The 11869-nt window shown below is 37.1% G+C and overlaps 2 protein-coding genes and 1 non-coding gene across 3 annotated transcripts; all 3 read right to left on the minus strand.

Moving 5' to 3' along the window:
* Nucleotides 1-1588: 1588 nt before the first annotated feature.
* On the minus strand, nt 1589-5614 carry LOC112488387 (uncharacterized). Its single transcript, XM_025064332.1, has 4 exons — nt 4849-5614; nt 3812-3985; nt 2519-2783; nt 1589-1837 (listed from the first exon to the last, which is right to left on the minus strand). Exons 1-4 carry the CDS (start codon nt 5024-5026, stop codon nt 1834-1836), a joined length of 621 nt encoding a protein of 206 aa, XP_024920100.1. The 5' UTR covers nt 5027-5614; the 3' UTR covers nt 1589-1833.
* A 137-nt stretch (nt 5615-5751) lies between these two features.
* plbd1a (phospholipase B domain containing 1a) lies at nt 5752-11550 on the minus strand. The gene is made up of 11 exons (XM_008330272.2): nt 11330-11550; nt 10172-10394; nt 10014-10097; nt 9363-9504; nt 8710-8850; nt 7970-8114; nt 7624-7824; nt 7292-7432; nt 6936-7121; nt 6625-6731; nt 5752-6497 (listed from the first exon to the last, which is right to left on the minus strand). The coding sequence occupies exons 1-11, from the start codon at nt 11397-11399 to the stop codon at nt 6321-6323; spliced, it is 1617 nt and encodes a 538-aa protein (XP_008328494.1). The 5' UTR covers nt 11400-11550; the 3' UTR covers nt 5752-6320.
* Nucleotides 11551-11703: 153 nt separating this feature from the next.
* On the minus strand, nt 11704-11776 carry trnar-ccu (transfer RNA arginine (anticodon CCU)). Its single transcript has one exon. It is a non-coding gene; the product is annotated as a tRNA-Arg (tRNA).
* Between the last annotated feature and the right edge of the window lie 93 nt (nt 11777-11869).

Genomic DNA, 11869 nt, shown 5'->3' on the forward strand with positions numbered 1-11869 from the left:
ACATTTAGTCGAAACTTGGTCGACAGACCTTCGGAGTGTCTTCCCCGGGGCGTGTCATCCCCCGGAAGACACTTGGTCGACATTTAGTCGAAACTTGGTCGTGCCTTACTATAGCCTTACCATCGTGAAAAAATCAAAAAAAATAAAAACTGTATATTGACATTTGGTCGAAACTTGGTCGACGGGTATATGTATGTATGTATGTATATAAAATGTTACTGATGAGAAACATGCAGAAAAGATAGAATTTTGAATTTTTTTTTTCCAAAACTTTTCATCAAAATTTTTCACCATCTGACCACTAAGAACATGAAATTAGGATTTTCCAAAAAAAATTAGAAAAAAAAATTTTACTAAGAAATTTTTTTAAATGCTGTAATTTGATCAGAAACATGCAGAAAAGATCAAATTTTGAAAAAAAAATTCAAAAATTTTCATCAAAATTTTTCACCATCTGACCACAAAGAACATGAAATTTGGATTTTCCAAAAAAATTCAGAAAACAAAATTTTACTAAGAATTTTTTTAAATTTCTGTAATTTAATGAAAAACATACAGAAAAGATAACATTTGGAATTATTTTTCCAAAAAATTTCATCAAAATTTTTCACCATCTGACATGAAAATTAGGATTTTCCAAACAAACTTAGAAAACTTTTTTTTTTACTAAGAAATGTTTCAAATTGCTGTAATTTGATGAAAAACATGCAGAATTTTACTAAGAAATTTTTTTAAATGCTGTAATTTGATCAGAAACATGCAGAAAAGATCAAATTTTGAAAAAAAAATTCAAAAATTTTCATCAAAATTTTTCACCATCTGACCACAAAATTAGGATTTTCCAAACAAACTTAGAAAACTTTTTTTTTTACTAAGAAATGTTTCAAATTGCTGTAATTTGATGAAAAACATGCAGAAAAGATATAATTTTGAATTTTTGTTTTCCAAAAAATTTCATCAAAATTTTTCACCATCTGACCACGAGGAACATGAAATTTAGATTTTCCAAAAAAAATTCAGAAAACAAAATTTTACTAAGAAATTTTTCAAATTGCTGTAATTTGATGAGTAACATGCAGAAAAGATCAAATTTGGAAAAAAAAATTCCATAATTTTCATCAAAATTTTTCACCATCTGACCACGAGGAACATGAAATTTAGATTTTCCAAAAAAAATTCAGAAAACAAAATTTTACTAAGAAATTTTTCAAATTGCTGTAATTTGATGAGAAATCTGCAGAAAAGATAAAATTTTGAATTTTTTTTTCCAAAAATTTTCATCAAAATTTTTCACCTATGACCAGAAGGTACGTGAAATTAGGATTTTCCAAACAAACTTAGAAAAAAAAATTTTTACTGAGAAATTTTTCAAATTGCTGTAATTTGATGAGAAATCTGCAGAAAAGATAAAATTTTGAATTTTTGTTTTCCAAAAATTTTCATCAATTTTTTTCACCATCTGACCACAAGGAACATGAAATTTGGATTTTCCAAAAAAATTTTTACTAAGAAATTTTTCAAATTGCTGTAATTTTTCAAAGCTTTTCATCAAATTTTTTCAACACTTCACCAAACTTTTTTTCCTCCAATTTTTTAAAAACGCTATAATTTGATGAGAAACATGGAGAAACGAAAAAGAAAAGAAATTTTTGCAGAAACAAAATTTTTACAGACCGTATTTTTATGGCATGCTTTAAATGCTGGTAAGCCGTCGTCCACGGCCACTCCCTGGTCATTTTATTCTGTGGTTAAAATAATCCTGAATTGCTGATTTAATGCGTGGTTCGAGCGAATAACTCTTCTTCTGCCATTTCCTCCACGTGGTCACGCCGCTCACCTGCAACGTACAGGCAAAGTAATCAATGCATCGCATGCGTGTTGAGTTACTTTTCGTTCTGTTTAAGTTGAGTGTAAGTATGGTTCTGGCATATTATTTCCTGATGGTATTAAGGAACCTTTACAATAAACAAACTGTAATCGTGACATCCCTAACATCAACCTTTGATCACAAAGTATCATGCTATGCCAATAGCAATTTCTGAAAAAAGTTTTCAAAATAAAAGTTTCCAAAAACAAAACAAATAATCCCCATCAACAACTGTGTGGTTCTGTGCTAATAATGCTAAACATTCAAAAAAATATGTATTTTTTGCTATGTCAACCTTTGATTACAAGTAAGATACTATACTAATACAGTACAAAAAGTCTTCAAAGTTAAGTCTCTCAAAAATGAAAAGCAACGCTTGTATTTGGCTTAAATTTGAAATACGTGAAATACTTCATAATCTAGTACAACATCCTAAATTAAACTAAAATGTCAGCATAGAAATACTTTATAGCATAAGACATATCCAAAATTATTAAAGATGTATCAAAACCAGTCCTTGTGATATTCTTAGCCTCCTGATCTAACTGAATATCATATCATATTTTATCCACCCTCAGTAATATTGTCACTTTGTAATTAGTAGCCATGCCAGATTTGGTACAAGTTCTTAAATACATTTCCAAATCTTACACTGTTTTGGTTGTAACTAATGCAGTTCCTCCCAGCTCTGTGGCAGGAAGTGGAATTCTATGCTCCCTAGTTGTGCTGTATTTGGGCAGCCATTGTTTATCCAGTACGGGTCCACCTTCTCTCTTCGACTCTGTGCTTGCTCCTAGGTGCAGGTGGACACAGGGTGTTGGAGCCTGTGTCTGACTGAGCCCATCTGACAGCAGCAGGTGGGCTTCAGTCTGTACCTCAGCTTTCTGAACTGGTTCTGGTCCAGGTTCTGCATCGTCTGGGTCAACAACAGGAACACAATTTATGGTTATGATGACATCAGATCATGTCAGGAGAAGAAAAAAATATCAGTGACTGTGAAATCCTAAGTAAAGTACATACAAATATAAAAATTTAAAAAATGATTTTAGTAACAGTAGAATAGGTTAGGTACATCTATATTCATTTAAATTATACTTTTTTTGAAGTATCAAAGTTTACATTTTTGCTAACTGCTACAACTACTACTAAAATAAATTACAAACATGTGGTCACATGTTCTTTTTCTTTCGGATTTGTCCCTTTTTTCAGGGAATCATTGATTTCCATATTGCCCTGTTCTCTCCATCTTCTACTCTGACTCCAACTATCTGCATGTCCTCCCTCACTGCATCCATATATCTCCTCTTTGTCTCAAACCATCTCAATCTGGCTCATATGTGGTCACATGTAACACTTAATTTTTTTTTTAAAGAATATTTAAAAAAAATGTATTTGTAGAGTAAACATTCTGTTTTAATTTCTATTGGGGATAAATGGACACATTTGTCCGCAGAACAATAGTTTAATAAATGGATTATGTCTTACAAGTTTTATATTAATGTATTAATAAAATACTGCTTTCATATGGTTTCATATGTTAATCATCTTGACTTATATTACATTTTATTTTTTACCATATGATAGGATTAAACACACACACAAAAAAGCTGAAAAATAACAACACAATCACTTTTAAATCAAATTTAGTGCAACTCCCTGTTTCTGTCAGTCCGTGTCCCTTTTTATGTTCAACTGATGTACAGTGTGAGACTAGTTTTAAACTGACAAACCAACGGATGCGTGTTGATACCAAAACAACTGGTGAGAGAGTGCAGTGCAGACCCTGGGGACGAGTGAGGGGAAGAGAACAGAAATGGTTGACTCTCTAAAATGTTGAACATCAATCTTCGTCACCTGCCTGCGCCTACACATCCTGCCACACAATTTGCCAAATGCATAAAAATAACTTCAAGACAAAAGTTGAAATGGTTCTGTTTTTCTTGCCTGGTGTGACGTTGTTTCTCTTTGACCTCTTGAATATGATGATCCACACGGTCAACACCAGGATGGAACCCACAGTGGACAGCAGTACAAATAGCCACAGGGGTGGGGTCAGCAGGGTCACGGGGTTGGCCGGTGAGGCTGGAGGCCTGTCCACAACAGTCTGTTGAAGTGGAACTGAGGGACGAATATATAGAAAAACACATCTTCAAAACTTGTTTTATGAGAGTTACTTGGTAGGAAAATAAGCAGAGAAAAGATTGTTTCAAACAGAAGAAGAATTTGTGCGACTTTGAGGACAGTGTTCTTTGGGTTCTAGAGCTCTCCCTTCCTTCTCTTTAGAAAGTTTTCCTCACAAATGATTTAACAACTCAATTCCTGATCTACATTATTTTAACGACAGATGGGTCTTAGATTTGAACCTAACCTTTTTTTACAGCAGGGTTCATCATCAGTGGGTCGGGGAACCTTTAAGGGTCCACAGTGGTGCCGATTAAGGGTCAAAACATTTTTGGTTAGATAGAGAAATGTTAACTTCCCACGTGTTTAAAATAAAATTTAAAAAAAATTAACAGATAATTGACAGATTATGTTGTTATGGCATTCATATCAATCAACGAGGCAGTTGTTGATTTGTTAATAATTTTCTGTTAATTTCTGAGGTAGTGTCATATAAATTTAGATGATAACATTTGGAAATATTGTTTTAAAATCCTTGGAACCTCATAAAAACACTAATGGAAAAAATATATAATTTTATAATTTTTTTTAAAACCACATTAAATGTAACTGTTTATATTGTGACATGAAAAAAACGGCTTCAAATTCACAGCGGGCCTGAAGCAGTTAATCCAGTCAATCGTCACATATATTTATCAAACACATTCAGCATGATTTTCATTTATGTTGACAATGTGGAAACAGTCAATACCATTTTACATTTACGCACATTTATGCATTTAGCATCATCTTAGCATCGTTTTTAGCATAACACCTGTGAAACATTGGTTAAAAAAGCAGTTGAGTGGCTTTAAACTCACCTTTCAGAGTTTCTGTCTTCACTACTTTCATCTTCATGGTGACACAGGCGGTGACCAGGTTGTCCCACTTCCGTCCAGCAGAACAGTTCTTCCTAACCATGGCTGTGATGAGGGGACAGATGAGGAGATCGCTGACCGTACAACCGGGCTTGTGACTAAAACGATGTCTTGAAGACATCGACTGTGTGTAAGTCACAGATGGATGTACGAATGCAGGGTACAGTCAGATGTTTCACTTCCTCATTTTGATAGGAAAAGCTGAACCACTATGTGTCTCTGGGGCAAAGTGGAGCTAACTCTCTGTTTCACAAACAAAAAAAAAATCTGGAGCCCCAAACTACGCAGTTTAGATCAAGTTCTGCAACAATGTTAATGTGTCACAGATGCAAATCAGGCAGCAGTGACTCAAAGAGTGAAAACCCAAGTGTTAGTCTCTAAAAATGGTTGCATTGTGAGTAACTTCAATCTGTAAATCATGAATTTGCATGTTTACACAGAGCTTTTTTTTTTTTTTTTACACTCATAACACTGCAGTAATCAGGTATTTTCTGAAAATTTTAAACAACAAACAAACACTTTTTAGGAGGTCAGTGTCAGTATATGGTGCCGTATTTTCTTTCTATTTCATCAAGAATCTTCATGGTGGAAATGTAATCATAATGTAGCCTAGCTTAGCATCGGAGGAGAAAAAAAGTGTGTGGGGAGGGATCAAAAACATTTTGTTCATAAAGTTTCAATTTGATGCATTATTCTAATATTTTTTTGGTGTTTTTGGAGGCGTACAGCTCCGAGAACGAGTGGAGCTCTATGCAACGTTAAGCTTCAAATAAAAAAAACAATGTAATTTTTTTTTTCGGCCGCACAGCTCCCAATAACAGAGGTTTAGATGGAGAGGAAAAGTTTGTGCTCAACAAAATTACTTTAATAAACAACAGTCCCAACATGAAGAAACGCACAGCAGAAATATAGACTTTAACAAAAAAACAACTTTGCAACATACAAAAATATAATGTATTCTATTCAAGCATTTACAAAAAAGACAAAAATTGAAAGGCAGATTTCCTCTATGGTTAATACTAATATCATTTATTAAAACCCTGAGAATCACATGTTGGGATAATTATTACAAACACGTTCTGAGCCACAGACCGTGTATGAGAAATGGACTTGGTCCAAACTAAGACCCTGGAAAAGGATGTATAAAAGTCTTCAAATATACTTTCCACTGCAACTTCTTGATTGTCAATTTATCTATGATTTTAAAAAGTCTGGTAAAAATAAAAACAAAGTGCATGAAAGTCGGCGACCAAATGAATTTTGAAGCCTGTTATGGTTGGACGAAAGTTTGATCTCAAACAGCAACGAATTCATTAAATGTGTAAAAAACAAGCTTTTAACTTGCTTTTCAAAAGGTATGAGATGGAATTCTGTGCTTTACCGCAAATACACACACACACACGCACACGCACCTCTTAGGGCTGGAAAAGAATGGGCTGCATTTTGATGAAGGTGAAGTTGTAGAACAGCGGCAGGCCCTGGTGGCTGATGTTGGTGAATTTATCCCAGAAGAACACTGGGAGTCCGCCCTGTGTGGTCGGACCGTTCACTGCTTCTGCTCGGAATTCTCCAGCCATTTGGAAATCAGTCACCTGGATGGACAAGAAGACAGGAGAGGAAATCTGAGCAGAGATAACGTGTGACCTCAGAGACAAGTCGGAAGATTTATTCAAATCTTCAAAAAAAAGAAATACTGTACTGCACGTAGTATTACTGCACCTTAGTATCATAGCACCCGTCTGGTGAAGGTCCCTCCGACCTCAGGTCCATACGGCAGCAGATGGATTTACAGGGGTCACCTTTAGAGTACGGATCCTTTTTGAAGTCTGATGTCCACAAAACGACAACATCCATGGGACAATATGAACAAAGTGTCCTCGAAAGTCGATATTAAACCTTTGACATCGTGATTATTTCTTTTTCTGTTCTTTTCTGCATTGTGCAAATGATCAAGAAACAAATTCTAAAAGAAACTGTTGAGGATCATCAATGTCTCTCACATAGAAATCAAATCCTAAAGAGTCGCCCACCGTTAAACCTCATGATGTACTTCAGAGAGTCCAGATCCCTGACGTTGGCCTGGTCACGCCGGAAGATCTTGGCTCTGGGACATAGGTCGTAGGAGAAGTCGTCTCCATAGGCCTTCCACATTTGTCCATAGCCACTCAGAGTGTAGATATTCTGGTGGAAAGGCACGTTGTAGGAGGGCCAGTAACCTGTGGTGAGAAGAGGGTCAAATGAAAAGAGTTCAACTACGATTAAAAAAAAACAAAAAAAACAATATCTTTTTAACCATCTTCTATTTCTTCTTTTGCTCCCACGGCCGATCATCTGCCTCCATTTCACCCTTTTCTATTCTACCAATATAAAAAACATTTATTGTAACCTCTGCGCAGAGCCTGTGTTTGGTCAGAGTGTTCCACCAGGCCTGGGATCTGCTCCACCACAGTCAGAGCACCGTCTTCAACACTGTGACCCAGCTGCACTTTACTTCTGTCCAAAATCATGTACTGGTTGTTGTAGGTCCCTAAAAGAGGAACGAGATTTTTAAACAAACCACCAACAAACTTCAGACGAACTGGACCACAAGGACGATGGAGGAAGTTGATTGTTTAGAAAAACAAAAAACAGACAAAAGACTAATCTGGACTGCAGGCTGGCCTGAACACCTCTCATTGGTTCCTGCTCCAGCAGTACACCACAGTGTACTTCACTCACCAGAGTTGAACATGGCGAAGATTTTCGCCCATTCTTCTCCAGAGTGCGCCAGACTGTGAGCCAGTCGGACTCTCTGCCACGCCAGGAGACTTTTTGTGGTGATTGCGCTAAAAAGAGAGGAGTTGAAGACATTGTTGGTTGTCTGGGTCATCATCAGACCACTGCCCAGGAGGTAGAAGTCATCCAGAGACACCAGGAAACCTGAGGGCACAAAGGGCAGCCGTGAACACACAGACTTACCAAAGCTGACTACATTTCCCATCCACATCATCCACGCTGAGCCGTGGCTGGAAAATGCCATAAATTCACTTATTTACGTATGATCCTGGAATTGTTCCCGTCGTACCAGGGTAGCTGCTGAAGGACAGTTTCCCAGTAGCCGTGTTGGGCTCAGACACATGGAAGTCCCAGTGTTTGTAGATCCGCATTGTGGCAGCAAAGGTGTACCAGCTGGAGTGGGCGAACAGGAGGTTCTCAAAGCCAGGCAGCATCTGAGGAAAACAACGAGCACGGTTTATGCTGTTTACAATTCAAACATGGCGTGGATCATGTGGAGGAAGTAAAAACAGTCAAAACAAAAAACATTTGATGAAATAGTGGCAACTGTATGTTGTAATTTTAGTAGTGGTAATTCTTCAGAAGTGTGTAATAGGAACCACATCCCGGTGCAGTAACGGACATGTTGGAAATTGAGTAAAACTTGCTTCAAAAATCCGTTAGGTTTCATGTTGACACAGGAAAGAAATCAACCGCATTTGATACGCTGTGTAATTAAGACACAAAAACAACTGCAAACTCAAAATTTTCATGTTGGACAAAAAGAGACACTCAAATTCATGACATCAATAATCATTTTCTGAGGTGCTTTAGGGTCGGAATTACTGAATTCTTCAAGTCCAATTTTGTGATTCAAATTTAAAGGACAGTTACAAAAGGTGCTGATAATGAAAGGAAACCATTTGTCCTTTAAAGCCCGAGAAGTCTTAATGGGTTGAAGACCTGGAATTAGTGGTTTGGACCAAACACAGCAGTGAAAGGACAGGGACACGACCCCACAGCCTGGTGAGAACATGTTTAGGCTCTAACCTTGATGAGTGCGGAACAGTGTCCCATTCCTGGCAGTTTAAAGTCTCGAAGTGGGGGGTGGGATTTGGGCACCAGAGCTGGGATCAGATCCAGTAGATCTCCCACTGCGTTGAGAAACTGGATGGCAAACATTAAGAGTGGCTGTGGGAAGGACAGCAGATGAACAGATGTTAGAAAATGTAGGTGAGCAGAAAATCTGCCCCAGGTTAGGGCAACAGGGTCGCTACAGTTAAAGGAGACAGTAGAGTTTAAAAACTATAAAAACACAATTACACACCTGGTAATTGATAAAGAAATAAACAAACCTACGTTAAAAATGAAAAAAAAAAACTGACAGTGTGACACATACAGCAAACATCTCTAAAACCATTCAAGTGGTGAGTGTGATTCACCTTGTCAGTGTGGTTCCTCATTTTAAAATAGAACTTGACAGATGAGTGTTTACAGATGTGGTGAACATCATGAAACTCAAAAATCATTTCTACTTCTCTTTATGTCAGCAATTTGAAAAGCCAAGTTCAAAATAACAGGAATATTTGGTTTTCAGGCAGCACGTAAAGGTTGCAGTTTTGAATTTGAACTAGACGATTGGCCGACTGCAAAAGTAAATACACTCATAAGCAACAGCTGTTAATCATGTCCCGGACTCGTGCCTTCTTTCCTTGCTTCTTGGCCCAGTCCCGCACTCCAGCTTGTAGACCGTCCATCTGGGCCATAATGAAGCCCACATGTTTCCACAGAGGATCAGAACTCTTCTTCAACTTCACCTGCTCCCTGACCCACGAATCCTGATCCCTAGGAGCAGAAACTTTACATGAAACATTTTTTGTTTTTGTTTTATGTATGTATCTAGTCATTTCACCTCAGTGTGCTTTATATTATATTTGTCATTATATTTGTTTCATGGTGTTTAGAAATGTATCAGCATTAGAATTCCAAACTGGTACAGGTTTTTTTATGCTGTATGTGAAAAACCTTTTTTTTTTTTCCAAAATGTCTCGTTATTTTCTGCCCTTCTGGCAACGTCTTTATTATCTGCCCTGACACAGGTTTTTGTCTAAACTGCAGTTAAAAACCCTACCCTTTGCCCTGTCTTCTGATTAATTTAGATTAAAAAAATCAACACATCCTTTATAAATTTGTGTAAAACTAAACACAAAGTTTTTATTAAAGAGAATCGAAAAATGATTTGTCAGAAGGATTTACTTTAAAACAATTTAAACTAAAACTTGAAAACATAAAGCTCTAAAAAAATGTTTTTTAAATAAACTTAATTTGCTTTGTCGACAGGAAAGAAGACTCACTTCATGAAAGCTTGAACAGGGCCGAGGACTTTGGGGTCTCTGATCAGCTCTGGGTACATGTTGGTGTAGTGGTCCATCATCTGCCTGGAGACAACAAGTATTTACAGTACCAGTATGAAAAACTGTCATCAGACTTACGACACGCTCATGGTTCTCACTGGGCAGTGAGGTAGCCTTCCAGGTAGCCAGCCAGAAAGAAGGTGACCTCATCGGTCTCAGGGGTTTTTCCATAACCGGCACGGATTTCCAGGACACTCCAGCCCGTGGCGGACAGGCTGTTATTCAGGTAGCCATATGCGTCTCCCTGCTTCTCCAGAACTCCTTCTTTGAGCACAACCGTCTTCTGCTCGGCGTCCCAGTACACGGTGGCCGACGTCACCTCTGAGACAAAATCACCATAATAAAGACACAGATCTAGACTCACGTACTCTGCTGCAAAACAGACATTTGAGTCTGAAACTGGAGTGAGCTTTTTTTTAAAAATATTTTGAGCAGGAGTGGCAGCTGAGAGTAACTGCTGTAAGGTCATGAGACAAGTACTGCACAATGAACCCGTCTGTCCGTCTGTTCTATTGTTCCTGGGAATTAAGAAAATGAAAGTCGCACGACGACAGAGAAAGTATTTTATCTATCCTCCGTTTAAGAAAAAGCGAAAATACTAAAATGAAGTTGTTAATTTATCAATGTCAGAGAAAAAAAGTGAAAATGTAACAATAGATATAATGTCATAATATTATAAGTAAGAAGTTGCAATACTAGAAAATTAATGTATTAGAGCCACATTAAGAAGGAAAAGGGGTGAAAATGAATTCATTATATGAACAAAACAAAAGTCTTGAATTATTATCGTCCTCAAGTATTAAATCACAAAGATAAGGAAATCACAAGTTTGAGGATAAAGTGGTAATACTGCGAGAAAAAAGGTGTAGGTTTATGAAATTAAAGCTGTAACATTAGGACGAAAAATTGCAACATTTGGTTAAGAAACTGTTGTTTGTTTTTTGAACGTTTTCCTCCTGTGCATAACTGTTTATGTTTCCATTGTGCCATCATTACTTATAACACCAATCATAAAGCACAACATTAAATTACAGCTCTTCCACTGTTTCTTTCACAAACATCTCTCGTACATTTTCAATAAAATTGTGATTTCACGACTTCCTTTTTTTCGTTTCAGATTGTTCCCCGGTATTCCCCCGATAGTTATCACATATACACATACAGTACACTCAGATATAATCAAATGATATGTGAAAACAGTTTAAAAAAGATAGCTAGCAAACACACGTGATTTCACTCAAACTCGACCTACTTACTTTGAGCAGAGCCGACGGTCACAAACGCGTTCAGTAAAAGAAATCCACACAGTCTCTGTGCCGACAGCATGGCTGGATTAAAGGGGTTTTGTTTTGTTTTGTTTTTTTAATAAACGAAAACGTTTGAACAAGTTCAGGTCAGAGACACGGAGATTTGAAGTTTCCCTGTTGTAGCCATGAAGTTACTAGCTTAGGGAAGAAGCAGCAACTGGAGAGTCAACAGAGCAGAGAGCTTCCTGATTGGCTAAAAACCGCAGGAACGGTCACATGTTAACAGGTAACATGTGACCGTAAAGAGGGAGTGAGAGTGTGTGTATAGGCTGCTCTTAATTTAAAAAGGGAAATGGATGGAAGGTCAACTTACGAAAAAACTTCACCCCAGATGGGACTCGAACCCACAATCCCTGGCTTAGGAGGCCAGTGCCTTATCCATTAGGCCACTGGGGCTGGATGAAACCTGAACCCGTACAGTTGTCCTTTTAAATTGTAGAATCCTGTGGTGGTTGAAATATATTTTTTATTATTACATTTTAAATCATT

This window comes from Cynoglossus semilaevis, chromosome 17, assembly GCF_000523025.1.
Source record: "Cynoglossus semilaevis isolate Cse_v1.0 chromosome 17, Cse_v1.0, whole genome shotgun sequence".
Taxonomy (NCBI): Eukaryota; Metazoa; Chordata; class Actinopteri; order Pleuronectiformes; family Cynoglossidae; genus Cynoglossus; species Cynoglossus semilaevis.